Raw genomic sequence first — 19,826 nt, 5'->3', positions numbered from 1 at the left:
GTCAGGGATTGCAGACGAAAGGGCAGGGAGGTCATAGACTCACCCCTGAGACATGCCATGTAAACAGACACTCAGACGGGGGGGGTTGGATTTGAAGCAGTATCCCAGATACAGGACATCACAATGACCACTACATAGACCACTATAAGTGAAGGCTGTGCAGACAACGGCAGGGAGACAACAACACACTGAAAGATATCAACACACACACTCCAAAAACAAACAGGAGTGTGTTCTCACGTGTGTGAAGACGTGACAAGAGCCGAGGCCCAACCCAGCACCAAATCGACCCCACATGTACACAGACACACGCGCACGCAAAAAAGGTATGCACAACTAAACACACACACACACACACATACTGACCAGCTCGCTCTCATAGTAATTTTCCCAGTGGAGTCTGTGGGATTTCTTTGTCATCTGGAAGTAAGGTAGAGGTGGTTAGAGAGAGGTATGTATACACACACTCAAAACACACTCACTCGACTGACTAATAGATGACGCATACTGTTAATACACGGGGGAAGATTCACTAAACTGTTCTAAACACACACACACAGAGACCACAAATCCTCAAAGCTGCGATAATTAAATCCATTTAGCAATGACCTGATCTGAAAAATGAATGACTCAACTGGTTTGAATTGCGGAGAAAGATCTGTCTTTCCAAGAATGTTTCGAGTGAGCGAGAGAACAGAGGGTGACACACTCCAGACTCTCCCTCCCTCTCTTTGTGGAGACACATGGACACAGGAAGGAAGTAAGAGTAACAGAACTGCTCAGCTGTGGGAGGAATTCACACCCTGCTCCCAGATAGGGTTAGGAGGGTTCACTGGGGATGGGCTACATAGACAGACAGACACAAGCAAATGCTGCCATGCATTGCACATGACGGCTTATATTCTTCACAAAAAAAAGGAGAAAAGACAACAGCAATCTGTTCGGAGAATGTCCTTTGTATCGTGCACGTGTTTCACAGACACGTATACGGTCACGGTCATACAGAGAGAGAGAAAGACGGAAAGAGCGACAGAGAGATACAAAAACACAGACTGCTTTACACACCATGAACACACATGCCAATCGTCACACGCACACACACAAACACACGACACTGCCAGCTCTGCTGCACGCGCCAGGAATCCAGATTAACTCTCCACTCGTGCTGTCGCCATGGAAACAGCGGTGCATAGTAACAGACGGTGTGGAGCTGGGTTTGTTGTCGTGGGGATTAGGGGTGTTTTGGGGGAAGAGGAGGGGGAGAAAAAAAAAAAAACGGTTACTTTTTTGGGATGCCAAAAAATAACCAAGGAACAAAGGATTCAGATTTTCACCAGTGTCCTGTGAATCTGTATATGCATCTGTTGCCAAAGTAGGCAGATGTGTGCACACACGCGTGAGCACCACGCACACACACACACACACACACACACACACACACACAGTAGTGGTGCTGTGAACAGACACACATTCGAAATGTGGGTCAAAGCAATCAGCAGCCAGAGGTGTTGAGACGGGCTCCATTTAGGAACTGAAGCGCGAGACAAACATCCAACAGACGTGCAACCATTAGCCTCACCTGCAGTCTAAACAGCTCTCTTGCGATTACATGTGACCACAGGATACACACACACACACACGAATACACCCATACTACATCCTGATTCCGTGTGTGTGTGTGGGGGGGAGAGCCCACCTGGTTGAGGTAGTGGTACTCCTCAGGTTTCAGCAGGTGGAAGGTCTTCCTCTCCTCCTCACTGGCTCCAGCCAACAGGTAGTAGAACACATGGTAGTTCCTGGAGAGAGGAGGGAGACACAGGGTCGCCAACGTCGTGTTCAATACGGCACACAACCGAACACGTTTTAAAACTATTTGCAACGGAAAAAGAGAAAAGCGTTTCTTATTGGACTGGTCCATGTCGTCCTTTCCCCTGTTTCAGTCTGTTTTCTTATGGTTGATGCCCAATGAACACAACCCAGATTGAGGTAAAAACAGGGTTGCCAGATTGACATATTTAACATGAGATTTTCTGACACAATATAGAATAAGAGAGTTCTCCTGAGTGGGCCAATGGGTTAGATAGAAGAACCAGACGGATGATTTAACTGACACTTGACCACATTGACTTGTCACATGTGGATTTTGCTCCATAAACTCCAGCCTAAGTCAGACTTGTTTGATGTCACGCATTGCCGTCAACACAATACAGTGTTGTACACACACTTAAGTACAGAGCTATCCTGTTGACAGCAACGCATGACTAGAGCCGAAAATCGGAATTCAAAATGTGCGACACGCGCATGGAGCTCATCTGATATCTCCCGAAGCAAAAGTGTGGTCTCTTACGACCGTTGAAAGCAATAGGCAAACCCTGCAGAGACTCAATCCGCGCAACACATTATAGATAGCGAGAGGTTGTATTTCCAGTGAAAACAAAGAAACAGTACTTTGCCAAAGTATTAAACCATGATTAGGCGTGACAAAGACTGGGAGCTTTCCAAGTGTGTGTGTGTGTGTCTACCTGTGTCCAAGACATTGAACTGTAAATTTGTACTTCGGTAGGTTCAAGACTTGGTCTAAAACCTAACACTTATCGGAGTGGACACTGTGGTTAACAGTGAGACGGCCAGCCCTCCCTCTCTCTCCGTGGGTGTTACAGAATCCCCCCCGGTCTAAAGGAGAAGGCTGGGAGGTCTGGTTTGAGTTTGAGCCGCATCAATATGGCCGCCTGTGCTGTCATCATGGTGAAATGGAAACCTTGGTGGCCAGCGGGGCCAAATTCAGGGCTCGGGGGATAAAATAACCACTGTTTTAAACCTATTAGGGATTTTGTGATTTAACGATGATGAATATTATGATGGGTTTTAGGGGGCTGTGTGGGGGGGGGGGGGGAAATTGAAGGGAAAATACAACAGTCAATATGAGCAAGCAATGAGAGAGGCCGTTATTCTGGTCTATTTTCGTATGTACATCAGATATCCTGGGTGGTTTGAGGAAATTAAGTTGGCTTACAGGTATTGAGTGTCAGAGAACAACTGAGGCGAGAAAAACTGAAAGTTACTCGGAATATCAACTCAGTGGCCTGAGTGGTTAGAGTGAGATAGGAAGGTTGGGGATTTGATCCCAGGTCGAGTCATACCAAAGACTTAAATAATGGGACCCAATGCCTCGATATATATCAAGCTGTGTCACACTACAGATACAGGAGATAGGCTCCTGACCTATAGGCCTTAATTGTCCAGGCTGTCCCATGTACCGTATATAGAGACATTAAAACACTGGATACTTCCCATTTATTTTATACCGTTGTTCATACTGTGTGTGTGTGTGTGTGTGTGTGTGTGTATGTATATATGTATGTATGTGTGTATATATATATACGTATATACATATATGTGTATATATACATATATATATACATATATACATACAATATATACATACGTATACATACATATATACATACATACATATATACATACGTATATATATATATATATATATATACACACACACACACACACACACACACACACACACACAACATACATACATAGTGAGGGAAAAAAGTATTTGATCCCCTGCTGATTTTGTACGTTTGCCCACTGACAAAGAAATGATCAGTCTATAATTTTAATGGTAGGTTTATTTGAACAGTGAGAGACAGAATAACAACAAAAATATCCAGAATAAACAAATGTAAAAAATGTTATAAAAAGATTTACAGTTTAATGAGGGAAATAAGTATTTGACCCCTCTGCAAAACATGACTTAGTACTTGGTGGCAAAACCCTTGTTGGCAATCAGAGGTCAGATGTTTCTTGTAGTTGGCCACCAGGTTTGCACACATCTCAGGAGGGATTTTGTCCCACTCCTCTTTGCAGATCTTCTCCAAGTCATTAAGGTTTTGAGGCTGACGTTTGGCAACTCGAACCTTCAGCTCCCTCCACAGAATTTCTATGGGATTAAGGTTTGGAGACTGGCTAGGCCACTCCAGGACCTTAATGTGCTTCTTCTTGAGCCACTCCTTTGTTGCCTTGGCCGTGTGTTTTGGGTCATTGTCATGCTGGAATACCCATCCACAACCCATTTTCAATGCCCTGGCTGAGGGAAGGAGGTTCTCACCCAAGATTTGACGGTACATGGCCCCGTCCATCATCCCTTTGATGCGGTGAAGTTGTCCTGTCCCCTTAGTAGAAAAACACCCCCAAAGCATAATGTTTCCACCTCCATGTTTGACGGTGGGGATGGTGTTCTTGGGGTCAGAGGCAGCATTCCTCCTCCTCCAAACACGGCGAGTTGAGTTGATGTCAAAGAACTCCATTTTGGTCTCATCTGACCACAACACTTTCCCCCAGTTGTCCTCTGAATCATTCAGATGTTCATTGGCAAACTTCAGACGGGCATGTATATGTGCTTTCTTGAGCAGGGGGACCTTGCGGGCGATGCAAGATTTCAGTCCTTCACGGCGTAGTGTGTTACCAATTGTTCTCTTGGTGACTATGGTCCCAGCTGCCTTGAGATCATTGACAAGATCCTCCCGTGTAGTTCTGGGCTGATTCCTCACCGTTCTCATGATCATTGCAACTCCACGAGGTGAGATCTTGCATGGAGCCCCAGGCCGAGGAAGATTGCCAGTTCTTTTGTGTTTCTTCCATTTGCGAATAATCGCACCAACTGTTGTCACCTTCTCACCAAGCTGCTTGGCAATGGTCTTGTAGCCCATTCCAGCCTTGTGTAGGTCTACAATCTTGTCCCTGACATCCTTGGAGAGCTCTTTGTTCTTGGCCATGGTGGAGAGTTTGGAATCTGATTGATTGATTGCTTCTGTGGACAGGTGTCTTTTATACAGGTAACAAGCTGAGATTAGGAGCACTCCCTTTAAGAGTGTGCTCCTAATCTCAGCTCGTTACCTGTATAAAAGACACCTGGGAGCCAGAAATCTTTCTGATTGAGAGGGGGTCAAATACTTATTTCCCTCCTTAAAATGCAAATCAATTTATAAAAATTTTTACATGCATTTTTCTGGATTTTTTTGTTGTTATTCTGTCTCTCACTGTTCAAATAAACCTACCATTAAAATTATAGACTGATCATTTCTTTGTCAGTGGGCAAATGTACAAAATCAGCAGGGGATCAAATACTTTTTTCCCTCACTGTGTGTGTGTGTGTATATATATATATATATATATATATATATATATATATATATATATATATATATATATATATATATATATATATGAGATTCTTCAAAATAGCTACCCTTTGCCTTGATGACAGCTTTGCACACTCGTGGAATTCTCTCAAGCAGCTTCATGAGGTAGTCACCTGGAACGCATTTCAGTTAACAGGTGTGCCTTGTTAAAAGTTAATTGGTGGAATTTCTTTCCTTCTTAATGTGTTTGAGCCAATCAGTTGTGTTGTGACAAGGTAGGATTGATATACAGAAGATGGTCTTTTACCAAATAGGGCTAAGTCCATATTATGGCAAGAACAGCTCAAATAAGCAAAGAGAGCAAAAATCTCAAATTTGGACTCATTAAGACATGAAGGTCAGTCAATCTGGAAAGTTTCTTCAAGTGCAGTCGCAAAAACCATCAAGCACTATGATGAAACTGGCTCACATGAGGACCGCCACAGGAAAGAAAGACCCAGAGTTACCTCTGCTGCAGAGGATAAGTTCATTAGAGTCACCAGCCTCAGAAATTGCAGCCCAAACAAATACAATACAGTGTTCAAGTCACAGACACATCTCAACATGAACTGTTCAGAGGAGACTGTGTGAATCAGGCCTTCATGGTCGAATTGCTGCAAAGAAACCACTAATAAAGGACACCGATAAGAAGAAGAGACTTGCTTGGGCCAAGAAACACAAGCAATGGACATTAGACCCGGTGGAAATCTGTCCTTCGGTCTGATGAGTCCAAATTTGAGATTTTTTGTTCCAACCGCCGTACCTTTGTGAGATGCCGAGTAGGTGAACGGATGATCTTCGCATGTGTGATTCCCACCATGAAGCATGGAGGAGGTGGTGTGATGGTGCTTTGCTGGTGACACTGTCAGTGATTTATTTAGAATACAAGGCACACTTAACCAGCATGGCTACCACAGCATTCTGCAGCGATACGCCATCCCATCTGGTTTGCGCTTAGTGGGAATATAATTTGTATTTCAACAGCACAATGACTCAAAACACACCTCCAGGCTGTGTAAGGGCTATTTGACCAAGAAGGAGAGTGATGGAGCGCTGCATCAGATGACCTGGCCTCCACAATCACCCGACCTCAACCCAATTGAGATGATATGGGATGAGTTGGACTGCAGAGTGAAAGAAAAGCAGCCATCAAGTGGTCAGCATGTGTGAATTCCTTCAAGACTGTTGGAAGAGCATTTCTCACGAAGCTGGTTGAGAGAATGGCAAGAGTGTGCAAAGCTGTCATCAAGGCAAATGGTGGCTACTTTGAAGAATCTAAAACATATTTTGATTTGTTTAAACACTTTTTTGGTTACTACATTATTCCATATGTGTTATTTCATAGTTTTGATGTCTTCACTATTATTCTACAATGTAGAAAATAGTAAAAATAAAGAAAAACCCTTGAATGAGTAGGTGTGTCGAAACTTTTGACTGGTAGTGGATACATATTGTATTCGAAATAGCTCATTCTAATATCTACTACTGTACATTGCATTTTTGTTACACTGTTTATACACACAGTGTATTTATATACTGGATTCGTGGTAATGGATTCACTAATATATCTACTGCTAACAGTCTTAGTATATATCGTTGGTGTACATACACATATATTGCATTTGAATGACTGATAGTGGAGGGTTGTTAATTGGATTCTTCTTGATTTCTTGTTAATGATATTTGATATGTGTACTCGTTTGACATTTTACCGCACTGTTAGGAGCCAGTAACGAGCATTTCTCTGCATCAACTATAACGTATTCTAAACTGTGTACACAACCAATGCACTTGGATTGGATTACTTACCACCGAGTCAAGCTGACTTTAAGATACTGAATCAATATTAGATAAACAACCGTATATGTTATGCAATATTATATACTTGCATGTGTTTATTTCATAAATGTATGTTTCATTTAAGCTGTATGTAAATATGTAAATATTTTTCCCCTTACCTTTCATTGTGCTCCTGGTAGACCAGACGTGACTTCTCTAAAAGGTACTTCTCCACGTACGCTCTGAACAAACGCACAGGAATGACTTTAGACAAGACTCACTTCATACAGAGATTGAAACAGAGACATGAGAGAGAGAGAGAGAGAGAGAGAGAGAGAGAGAGAGAGAGAGAGAGAGAGAGAGAGAGAGAGAGAGAGAGAGAGAGAGAGAGAGAGAGAGAGAGAGAGCCAGAGAGAGAGAGAGAGAGCCAGAGAGAGAGAGAGAGAGAGAGAGAGCAAATAGAAAAAGGCAGTGTACGAGAGAGACCGCAAGAAAGAGAAAGAGAGAGAACGAGGAAGGAAGGCGAGGCTGGATAAAGAAGGGGTAGATGTCTCACCCCCGGACGGTACCACTCTCCTGGTAGTTGACCTGGATGAACTTGCCAAAGCGGCTGGAGTTGTTGTTGTGAGCCGTCTTGGCGTTCCCAAATGCCTGGGGAGAAGAGGAAGATATACGTTAAGGTTTATTTAGGATCCCTGGACATATGAAACAAACGTGTATCGTGCGAATGCAAGCACGCACACATACAAAAGCTCAGGTTTTCACTCATTCCTCTGTTCCCTGCACCCAACAGACAAAAAAAACAACCAAAAAGTCTCGGACGTCAGGGAGTACAGTGCACTCACTGTTAAAGCCAAACGGAGTCAATCATCACCCACCACAGATCCTAATACCCATCATGTACGGCTCTGCTATCTGTAAATCACAGCAGGTGGGCCAATAGCAGTGGGCTACATGGGGAGAGGACTGTGACCTATCGGGTTATGAAAAGATATGGCGTTGCCTCAGGTCAATGTCACAGTGATGCCTCTTATCTAAGCTAACTTTACCACTGTCCAGTTCTCTGTTCTGTGTTCAGTTGATCATTACACACACACACACACACACACACACACACACACACACACACACACACACACACACACACACACACACACACACACACGAGAGAGAGGAGAGAGTAGTTAATCTGATTATATGAGTGGAATTGGGAGTGCTAGAGGGCCAGAGGAGATTCAGTTGCCCATTAAGGATCTTAAGAGTTTGCCATTACGGGTCATTAGGAGACAGACGGGGCCGAGTGGAGTCAGTTGGAAGTGCGGGACGGCGGTGAGAGAGACCAAACTCCTGCGGCACTATGGGTAATCTGAGACGAGTGTATACTGTGCTGAGGCTTTATTAACTGGTGTGGGAAGTGAGTGGGGGGTGGTGGAGGGAGTGTGGATGGTGCTGTGTGTGTGTGTGTGTGTGTGTGTGTGTGTGTGTGTGTGTGTGTGTGTGTGTGTGTGAGCTTGTGTACAGTTACTACAAGTGTATTTCCACGTTACATGTGTACTGAGTATATGGACATATCGTTACCATTTATGAGACAGCATTCACACTCAAAATGCCCCTTTGAGCATGGAAATGAGAGGTTTCCAATTCCCCTTTTTAAAGGGGGCATTAAGCAGGCATGTCATGCCTTTTCAAACCAGTCAGTAGGGAGCGATAGAAGGGGAAAAAAGAGAGTGACGCAGACTAATCTGTCGGTGATCACGCCTGCTCACATCATAGTCGCTGACTTTCCCGAACCTCTTCCATACAAAAAGTTTACTCTTGCTTGAGCAAAGTTATTAATCCGCGGGACGGCTGGCGTGTGACCCCAGTCTACAGCACACACCAACCCACACACATACGCACAAAACACACACTCCAATCTGTGATAATCAAGGGGAGTAGGTCTCCCCTGCTGCTAAAACACTCACTCACTCTCCGTTTCCTCCCTCCCGCTAGCCCTCCCTCCCGCTAGCCCTCCCTCCCGCTAGCCCTCCCTCCCGCTAGCCCTCCCTCTCTCCACTGCTGTAGATGAGCGTGGTGGTGATTAAGCAGGCAAATTCCAAGAGGCCAGATTTGCACTTTATGAGCGGGAACCCTGGGTAGTCCTGCACTGGAGACAACAAACCAACTAACCCAGTGTTATTCTTATTGAATTGGCCCCTGAAACACCAGGAGGGAGCGAATCGAAAGAAAAAGGTAAAAAAAATTACATTAAAATAAAAAGAGAGAAAAGAAACGGGGTATTGTGTGTCATTACGGGGTATTGTGTGTAGATTGCTGAGGATAAATGCTTTTTTAAATACATTTTAGAATAAGTCTAACGGGGGGAAAAAATATGGGGGGGGGGGGTCTGAATACTTTCCAAAGACACTGTTCGTGCGTGTGTGTCTATGATTAATGAGTGGGACTGCGTCAGGGTGATTTAGCAGTGACCTCCACTGGGACTAGACACTGCAGAGGGACAGAAGAGGAAAACAAACTCACTGTATCCCACACTGGGCTGGCCTGTACTCCCTCTACTGTACAGTGTATGTGTGCCTGTGTGTGTGTGTAACAGCAGTGCTCTATTAGCCATCCCTAAATTAGCTAAGTAATAGCAGAATGATAATGTCCAGTTGGAGCCAGTACCCTGAGGGCTATTCCACGCTGTCATTTGGTGTTAGCTTGTTAGCATGACCGCCCCTGCAGAAATAGCACAATTTCACACCCTCTGAGGTGGCACAGCACACGGCGGTGGCCCTGGTGTAAGGGGTGTTAGTGAGCAGCGTCGAGAGGGACAGGGAGAGCAGGACGGACGCTGACTCGCTAATTTGCCTGTCAGGACCTCTTCAACGTTAAGCTACGGCCAATGCTAGTGTAACTCCAGCACTAGACGATGGCAAATGCTAGTGAACCTTCAGCGCTAGGCTACGGCTAATAGCTAGTGAACCTTCATGTGAATGTACTGCAGCCCGGTCATGCCCTGTTCGGCCTAACACAAGTTAGCATCATTAGCTAGCTAGCTGCTGTTGGTTCCCACTCATTTTTTCAGAGCCTGGGACCCAATACTCTTCTCCTAGCCTAGTTTCCTCATTGTCCTCGGGAAAATACTAATAGGTGACCTACTGGCTTGACAAACGCCACCAATGTACTGTAACCCATTTGCGACCCATTCACAATACATACTGTTTGGATGAAGCCGTAATGTAAAGTCTTAAATGATTCATGTTGGCTGCCACTCACCTTCCTGTCCACATGTTAGCCTCCATGTTTACTGTTTATCCTGATACTGCTGGGGGGCTAGTGGGGGATTAGGTGTGACTCACGCCCCTCAAGCTGAGGCAAAGACCTCCTGAAACGTTTTGGTTGAAAAGACGTTGAAAATGTCTTTCAACCAATTTTGTTCACTGGGGAGTCCTAACCCACTACTGCCACTCTACCTCACAGGAAAACACTCATGGCAGTAGAGTTTACAAAGCCTGCTCATACAGTTGCTACAACCTACACAAGATTTTCAGCACGTTTGAGGGTATCATTTTGAGCCAGGGGAGGCACAGAATCTCTAATCTTCACATAATGTGTAGCTAGCTATTGTACTGCAAGATGATTGGTACTGTAGATCAGTGATTCTGTAGCCGATATCAAACATGCACATTTCAGACACTATAGGAGGAAAACTGATTTTCAAAAGTGGGCTGAGGTTAAATCTTCCGGTTTGTAAAACTACTGAGATGATTTATTGTATAATATCTCATATATACTTATCCTCTGCAGCAGAGGTAACTCTGGGTCTTCCTTTCCTGTGGCAGTCCTCATGAGAGCCAGTTTCATCATAGCGCTTGATGGTTTTTGTGACTGCACTCGAATAAACTTTTTCCGGATTGACTGACCTTCATGTCTTAAAGTAATAACGGACTGTCGTTTCTCTTTGCTTATTTGAGCTGTTCTTGCCATGATATGGACTTGGGTCTTTTACCAAATAGGGCTTCCTTCTGTATACCACCCAAACCTTGTCACAACACAACTGATTGGCTCAAACGCATTCACTTTTACTGGGAGTCTTGTCCTCAAATCAAAGCCTTCCACATTCAAAGTGATTAGTCTGAACTGTGCTGCTGCCTGTGTGCAGTTCAATAGGCTTATTTAAAACCTTTTTCGACAGAGACGGTCTGTTTAGACTTTACTGCTGTAATCACAGGATATAGCCTACTCCTCGGTCTTCCTTTGAGGATAGTTTTAGAATCTTTCAGTGTGTAACTGACTAACAACTCAACCCACATGTGGCTTTCTTTCAGGAGAATGACATCACCTTCTTTTGGTAGCAGGTGCAGGCCCTCTCCAGATGGCAAGTTTGGGCCCGAGTGTGTGTTTGCTTTGGCTGCATTCTCCTATCAGCATTTCCTGTTTGAGCGCGAAAGTAATCCTGTGTGTAGCCTGTGCTAGAAGAACACTTCTACTGTAATCATCCTCACATCTGGCTTGAAGTTTAACTTATTTCACCCCAATGGGAACTGGATAGGTCTGTCTCCTTTTTTCCCTCCTCACCCACCTTCATATGATTCCCTCTCTCCTAAATTCTTATCCTCAACTCCTTCCTTTAAAGCGTCTCCATCTCCTCATGGTGTGCCCTCACGCTCTCCCTCATAATCTCTATGAGAATAGGGCCAGTGTTTTCTTCCTTGGGAGGGGGGGGGGAGCACTGTAGAGTGTCTCCTCATCTCGTACCTTGAAGGAAGAGCTCGAAGGACTGGGATGAGCCACGCACTCCTCCTCTTAAGGGGGACCAGGGGGAGGAGAAATGAACAAGACCAAGGAGTGGAGGTCACACTGAGGCCTCCACATAGAAAAGATAGCCTGTGTTTAATGTCGTTTACAGTATACTATAAATAATATGGGATAGTTTATACAGCAGTGCAGCATGTAGAGATGAGCCTTAGTGATATCTGACATTCTCAAACACGCACGCACGCACGTGCACACACACACACCATCATAAGTACATAGCTACATGCACAAAGTACATGGATGAGTGTGTACCCAAGATAGCTGGTTCACTATAATGTAAAGCAGTGAGACTGACCCAGTTCATGGCTGTATGGGGTGGTCTGAGGTAAAATTGTAAGGTGATTTCTGTTGTGAACTCACTCGGTCAGGCTGGGTGGGTTCATCCCACTATACTCTTCAGCGTTAAACTACACTGAGTGCACAAAACATTAGGAACACCTGCTCTTTCCATGACAGACTGACAAGGTGAAAGCTATGATCCCTTATTGATGTCACCTGTTAAATCCACTTCAATCAGTGTAGATGAAGGGGAGGAGAAGGTTAAAGAATGTTTTTTAAGCCTTGAGAAAATGTAGACATGGATTGTGTATGCGTGTCATTGAGAAGGTGAATGGGCAAGACAAAAGATTGAAGTGCCTTTGAACGGTTGTATGGTAGTATCTGCCAGGCGCACCAGGTTAAGTGTCAAAAACAGCAACGCTGCTGGGTTTTTTATGCTCAACAGTTTCCCGGGTGTATCAAGAATGGTCCACCACCAAAAGGACACCCAGACAACTGTGGGAAGCATTAGAGTCAACATGGGCCAGCATCCCTGTGGAACGCCATGCCCCGACAAATTGAGGCTGTTTTGGGGGCAAAAGGGGGCACAACTCCATATTAGGAAGGTGTTCATGTTTTGTACACTCAGTGTATAGTTCTGTTCTGCTCCTCCAGACTCTGTGTGTGGGACCAATGACTGACTGACTTTATGGAAAAGTGACATACACAACTCTTACACACTACCCCAATAGGGCAGTGTCGGTCATGACATTTTTTCAGCCGCTAACTGTCAAGCAAATAACTGCCAGTCTCACGGTAATAAACCGTAAATTAAAATAAAACACATTTAGCATCTCCTGGCTTCCACACACTGAAGGCCAGCATCCCAGAGTCGCCTCTTCACTGTTGACGTTAAGACTGGTGTTTTGCGGGTACTATTTAATGAAGCTGCCAGTTGAGGACTTGTGAGGCGTCTGTTTCTCAAACTAGACACTAATGTACTTGTCCTCTTGCTCAGTTGTGCACCGGGGCCTCCCACTCTTTCTATTCTGGTTAGAGCCAGTTTGAGCTGTTCGGTGAAGGGAGTAGTGTACAGCGTTGTACGAGATCTTCAGTTTCTTGGCAATTTCTCACATGGAATAGCCTTCATTTCTCAGAACAAGAATAGACTGACGAGTTTCAGAAGGAAGTTATTCGTTTCTGGTCATTTTGAGCCTGTAATCGAACCCACAAATGCTGATGCTCCAGATACTCAACTAGTCTGAAGAAGGCCAGTTTTATGGCTTCTTTAAATCAGCACAACAGTTTTCAGCTGTGCTAACAATTGCAAAAGGATTTTCTAATTATCAATTAGCCTTTTAAAATTATAAACTTGGAGTAGCTAACAACGTGCCATTGGAACACAGGAGTGATGGTTGCTGATAATGGGCCTCTGTACGCCTATGTAGATATTCCATTTAAAAAAAATCAGCCGTTTCCAGCTACAATAGTCATTTACAACATTAACAATGTCTACACTGTATTTCTGATCAATTTGATGTTATTTTAATGGACACATTTTTTTTTTTAGCTTTTCTTTCAAAAACAAGGACATTTCTAAGTGACCCCAAACTTTTGAACGGTAGCGTATATTTGCTCAAAAACCTTCCACAAACTGTAATTTAGGTGTATTTATGCAACTGTATTGACAACTGTCAACTGCGATTGTATTGACATCTACAGGGGCCATTTATCATGTACAGTAACAGGCAGTTGGTGAACCTGATGAGCATGATGAAGCATCACAGGGGGGACTATCTAAATAAAGTGTCGCCAATGCCTACAGGCTAGTCTTTCCATTGACTTCTACAGCCAGTCCCAAATCGCTATCTATCCCTTCCACTTCAAACTGGCCCCAGCCCTTCTATTTTCTAGATCTGTACGGTCTAAGCAATATGGTGGAAGCTATCCAGACCATTCAGATTGGCAAACATATCGAAGCGTTAGGGCCAAAGGCAAGATGTAGGGAGTGAATTGGGACCGGCTGCATCTTCAACCGACTCTCTCATTCCCCTAACACATGTGGGCTTGGTTAATGGCTAATATCGCGCTGCGATTAGATCACACTTTTTAATGGAGGATAGCCCTTTCATGTGGTGAGCGCTAGCGGTTAGCATCACGGGGTAGTCATTGCTGCTTTATGAGAGCGCTGCAATAAAGTGAAGGACTTCTCAATGACTATCGGATAGGGCCCAGCCCCAGCTAATTAAATGCACACCATCTGTTACATGAAATGTATCCCGAACAACTTGAAGTTACCATACGTCTGGAGTATTTAAGACCAAAGCAGAACTCCATATCAATCAATAAGAGTAAAGACTCAAACGATGATATACTCAATATATGATGATATTTTCTATTGAACATAGAAGACCCTAATACCACTCATACTTGGTACTTAGGCTTATTGTAGCCTCCAAAACATGGTGTGTGCCACAGAAAAGAGTGGTCATTGACCCCGTCATTGAATCAAGTTCTCGTATTCTGGGAAATGTAGCACTCATCTATTAGCTCATCTCTGACCACACCCAAAAAGAGCAACATGCCCATTAGGGGTATGTCATGGGCAGCCTTGCAGGCCATTTCATTCCAAACGTGTGACACAGACAGAAAAAGGAGCTCAGATTGAAGGAAAGCGGTTCTAAGTGAATGCACACCTACAGTGTGTCAAGTATCATTCAACGAGACAGAACGAACGAGAGAATATGCACAACAAGAAAAAGATAGAACTGAAGAGATGTAATATTTAGTAGTTAAAACCAAAAAATGCATTCCAATTGGGCAACTAGTCATGCAATGTCATAAGGCACTGGCTTTATAACCATGTTTAGGAAACTCATTGTATCCCACCCATGGCTGGGTCAAATTAAAAAAAGTTTCACTTTTCCAGACAGCTAATAATAGGCTAGCTAATAATAGGCTAGCTAATAATAGGCTAGCTAATAGCTACAATCTTAGTTACGTTTTGGTAGAGGAGAGCTGCATAATAACAGCTGGCTAATCTTGGCACTGCCAAGAACAAATCACGGAGGTCCACCATGTTGAGTGTTCTCCGAGCTCACCGAGCAGCTGGCTGACCGCACCACCGAGGTTGAGGAGCCTAGCAGCAAATGTAATACCCGTCCATCTCCCGCGCTGCCTGGTGGCCAATTAGATCGAGAAGAGCCAGGGCCTAGCACCAACAGCACAAGGACAACATCACAACAAGCACCTCCGTTACCCCCAGCCCCTACCACCTGACGACCTGTTGGATCTAAGCAAAACTGAACCAGTGGAAGCAGAGTTTATTGATTCTTGCAAAGCGAAATCGCAACCACAGCGAGCAACAACAAATGGACCCCACTCAGTTTTCTTCAAAGATACGGCGGGCCTTTTTGTCAGCAATGTGGTTGGCACTGAAACATGAATATGGATTACATGTGGGACATCTACAGCAATCTGAGAAAATTCCTTCTCCACTCTGAAGAAGGTTGATTAGTGAACACAGACGCAGCTTGTTACATCAATGAAAAGCCCAGCTTGTCCAGCTGGCATTTTACGGGGACCGGACAAGTACATTTTGCCAGGAAGGTGACTGGAATCAGAAACTTCTCATGAGGTTCAACACAGAATGGAGGAGGCTGCAACTCATCTAAATGGTAAGCTACAACCTTTATGGCCCTGGTCACCGTGCCAGAATAATTAATTCATTGGCTTACCCTCCTGTAAGCCTACTGGTTGTTTGGCAAATTTTGGAGCGTAATGTATAGTTTAGACCTTTGCTTTTTTACTTCATTGCAATCTTTTAAAGATATCTGTGATTCTTTGTGTTATTTGACGGGTATAAGGTCAATGGTGGATATGCCTGCATTTCAGATAGGCCTAAAAAAAAAAAAAAAAACATTTTCAATGTGGGACCAATACCGTGTGTAGCCTACTAAAACGACAAGACAAACTTTCACTCTGTTATCATTTATTTATTCGGGGAAGCCCAATTGAGACCAGCGTCTCATTTACAATAGTGCCCTGAGGACAAAAATTCCATCAACACATACAACGAAAAGATAACTACCAAGACAACTATAAACACATTACATCAGGTTATTACAACAGGTTATAATAGTCAATTGAAACAATTGCACACTTCAGTAAACTCATTAAACAACAGAGTTTGAAACGGTCCTATCAGCATCAGGAAATCCAGGTGTAATTTGTTTATGGTATTCCCTAGCTGTGGTACGTTAAAAACTATAGGCGGATTTACCAAACTTTATGGAGACAAGCAGGACCTCAAGAGTTAACCAACCCTGCAAACGGTTTTGCCATCTCATATTTGTATATTTGAACAGGGAAGTGAGGTATGTTGAAAGCTTGTAGAGCAGAGCTTTGTAAACAAGAAGGGAGTAATGAAGTGATCTACGGGACTTTAGCTCAGCCGACCTTCTGATACAGGATGCAGTAGTGAGTATTAAAACAGTGGGCGCTATGGTAGACGGCATCCAATGGTTTAAGAGTAGCGGCTGCTACATTCTGGTAAATGCTGTCACCATAGTCAAGAACTGGCAGGAAAGTTGACTGCACAATCTGCTTCCTGCTGTTCAGGGAGATGCTAAATCTATTAAAAAAAGAAGCCTACTTTAAATTCTTTGCTTTTTAACTAGCTCATCAGCATGTTTTTTAAAAACGTTAGATCTTTATCAATTCCAAACGCCCAGATATTTATCAATCCAAAACGCCCAGATATTTATAGGCGGGTACCCATTCAATGACAGAGCCATCCAACGAGTGAATATGTATCAGACATGTGACAGTGAATTAGAGCAGTGATTCCCAAACTGTGGGAGGGGTCAGTAGGAGGGGTCCCCCGACCAGCCACCCAATCATAATATTTTTCTTTTTTTTCTTAAGGAACTCAGTCCGGCTTTAAACTTACTCTTGAAAGTTGTAATAGTAGAATGCACAAGGTGCAATTTGTAAATTGGTTAGTGCATCATCATTTCCTCTGGTCATGTTAGTCATTACAGACCTTAGAGAGCTATTTCTAACTTGTCAGAAATGTCCAGATCAACTAGCCCGTGTCAGCTAACTTTTTTTAAATTTAGATTTCTTAGCCTATAGAATTGCAAGAAAATTCGCTTAAAAACCACAACATTTTCTTTGCACCCTATGACAAAATGTATAGAATTGCAGGAAATAAGCTTCAAACCTATTGGTCAACAGTCAGTGCAATCATTTTTGTACCTTGGCTAGGCAAGATAACTTGGAGATTGGGCCGTAATTATCCAAGTCAGAAGGATCTCCGCCTGAATGTAGGAGGAGGACATATGCAGCACATTCATTTGCATTACAAACTCATTATGTGATAGTATTAACGTCACTTTTACAGTGGCCTATGAAAACGTCCCCGCTCTCTTGTTACAGCATGTGTGTGTGTGTGTGTGTGTGTGTGTGTGTGTGTGTGTGTGTGTGTGTGTGTGTGTGTTGTTCGCGTTGCTCTCGGAATGGCCATTTACTCTTATTTGCGGCAGATTCAAGTTAGCTACTGCCATGTAGGACATTTGACATCAGCGATTACTACAGAATATGCATCTAGTGTGATGTACAGTGGTTGCTCCACTAAAAGTTGTGCGATTATGCTGTGGTATTGTAGAGGTAATTTGTGGTTTAGTACGATACCCTGCGTCACCACTTCATTGCTCCAGACCAGCGCAAGGGGGAGTTAAAGCACTGATTATACTTTTGGGTCCTACTGTGTCTAACTGACAATGAATGGGCCACATAAACATAAATAGAAACTGATAATTGTGCCCGACTTCAGTTTTACTTACTAAAATTGTTACACTAAGGTTTTAATTATTTTATTTTGTTAGGATTATCTTGCTCTTACTGTAGGCCACTCCCGGCCGGTCATGTTATACAGCGCCTGAGTGGCGCAACGGTCTAAGACACTGCATAGCAGTACAAGCCGTGTTGCTACAGATGCTGGTTCAATACCTGTGCCGGCCTTGACTGAGAGACCCATGAGATGTCTGTAGTTTTTTGGTTTCTCTCCCTCTAAAAACATAAATAAATAATTCTAAATAACAAACTGGCATTATTTACAAATTATGTCTCACGCCATGGTCATAAACAGCCTTTTTCTTGCTCATTTCACGTTGTTTGAAAACGAAATATCCAAAATATTTTTTATTAAAACAAAGCAATTACTATTATTATTTTAGAATTATTTAAAAGCCGGTTGGATATTCTCACAGATATATTATTAACCCTGTTATTAGCAGGACAGTATATATTGGTCATGGCTCCCGAGTGGCGCACAATGGGACTGCCTTGCAGTTCTCCAGCTGTATTCACTGAAAGCACGCGAGGTTCAAGGCACGAGGGCAGGGGCGTGGGATGGGCCGCAGAGCCGCGCACAGAAGACCGACCTAGCCCAAGGGGAAGGGCGGAGGAGGAAGGTTGACCCCCACCCCGCCACACTGGCAACACTTTAAGGGGCATTGCACTAATAACGGCGCTAACTAGGGAAACGTTCCCGCTGTTCTGTTCTTAGTGCCAGTCTGCACTTTCAAACTAAAACCATGTAACTAATAATGGCATCTTTATGCTTCTGTTAATAAAAGAATGATAAAAATACTCTTTCAAAATGCCGATGTTTATTTAGTTATGGATCCATAACGAATTACTATGGGAATAAATATTACTGAATTACAGAAATATCCTCCAATCCTCAGTATGTAATTATTGGCAGAGAATCACGTCATATTTTTTCGATAAACTGTAGGCGACTTGAGCCTCACTAGTGTTGAGTAAATGTGCTGTTAAACGTGGTGTAGGTCTTATTTATTTAAAGAGCGTATTGAAGTTAGAAGCAATAGCCTACAACTATTTAAGCACCGTTTTGCGCTGCTCTGAGACAAGCATGGGGACTGGTCTTGATAAATCAATGCGATTTTTATTTTCACTGAATCTCCGTTTGGGAATTGGTTAGACTAGAATTAGAAAATTAGGGTGTAGAAATGTTATGCTCTGAGTGTAACCTTTATTTAACTAGGCAAGCTAGTTAACCTCTATGGGCTAGGTGGGACGCTAGCGTCCCCCCCGTGGTGCACTCCATCAACAGCAGGTGCATTTCAAGAGCGGCAAATTTGAATCCAAATAAATGTCAAAATTCAAATTTTTCAAACATACAACTATTTTACACCCTTTGAAAGATAAACATCTCCTTAATCTAACCACGTTTTACGATTTCAAAAAGGTTTTACGGCGAAAGCATAAATTTAGAGTATGTTAGGACAGTACATTTACAAGAGTTGTGTGTAATGTTTTGTCAATTCAAAGACAGGGTCACCAAAACCATAAAACCAGCTAAAATGATGCACTAACCTTTTACAATCTCCATCAGATGACACTCCTAGGACATTATGTTAGACAATGCATGCATTTTTAGTTCTATCAAGTTCATATTTATATCCAAAAACAGCGTTTTACTATGGCATTGATGTTGAGGAAATCGTTTCCCTCCAATAACCGGCAGTCAAGTCAACACCACAAATTAAATAATTAAAATTAGAAAACATTGGTAAAATATTATATTGTCATTTAAAGAATTATAGATTTACATCTCTTGAACGCAATCAACTTGCCAGATTTAAAAATAACCTTACTGGGAAATCACACTTTGCAATAATCTGAGCACTGCGCCCAGAAAAATACGCGTTGCGATACAGACTAGACGTCATGTTGGGGAGATCTAAAATCGAAAATACTATG

General features: G+C 43.2%; 1 protein-coding gene across 12 annotated transcripts in view; it reads right to left on the bottom strand.

Annotated features, from left to right (window-relative positions):
- Positions 1-19,826, bottom strand: part of myo9ab (myosin IXAb) — a 236,284-nt gene that overhangs the window by 116,457 nt on the left and 100,001 nt on the right. For 9 of the 12 annotated variants that reach the window (XM_014123951.2, XM_014123952.2, XM_014123945.2 and 6 more), the window contains exons 3-6: positions 7,534-7,628; positions 7,157-7,219; positions 1,697-1,796; positions 367-420 (exon numbers count right to left, since the gene is read on the bottom strand). In XM_014123951.2, coding sequence (XP_013979426.1) covers positions 367-420; positions 1,697-1,796; positions 7,157-7,219; positions 7,534-7,628 — 312 coding nt within the window. Of the gene's footprint in view, positions 1-366; positions 421-635; positions 738-1,696; positions 1,797-7,156; positions 7,220-7,533; positions 7,629-19,826 lie in introns of those variants that run through there. The other 3 variants (XM_014123949.2, XM_014123950.2, XM_014123955.2) reach the window with 2 other exon arrangements.

This window comes from Salmo salar, chromosome ssa10 (assembly GCF_905237065.1).
Source record: "Salmo salar chromosome ssa10, Ssal_v3.1, whole genome shotgun sequence".
NCBI classification, from domain to species: domain Eukaryota; kingdom Metazoa; phylum Chordata; class Actinopteri; order Salmoniformes; family Salmonidae; genus Salmo; species Salmo salar.
The sequence above is the reverse complement of the archived record's forward strand: the minus strand, read 5'-3'. Positions and strand labels throughout refer to the sequence as shown.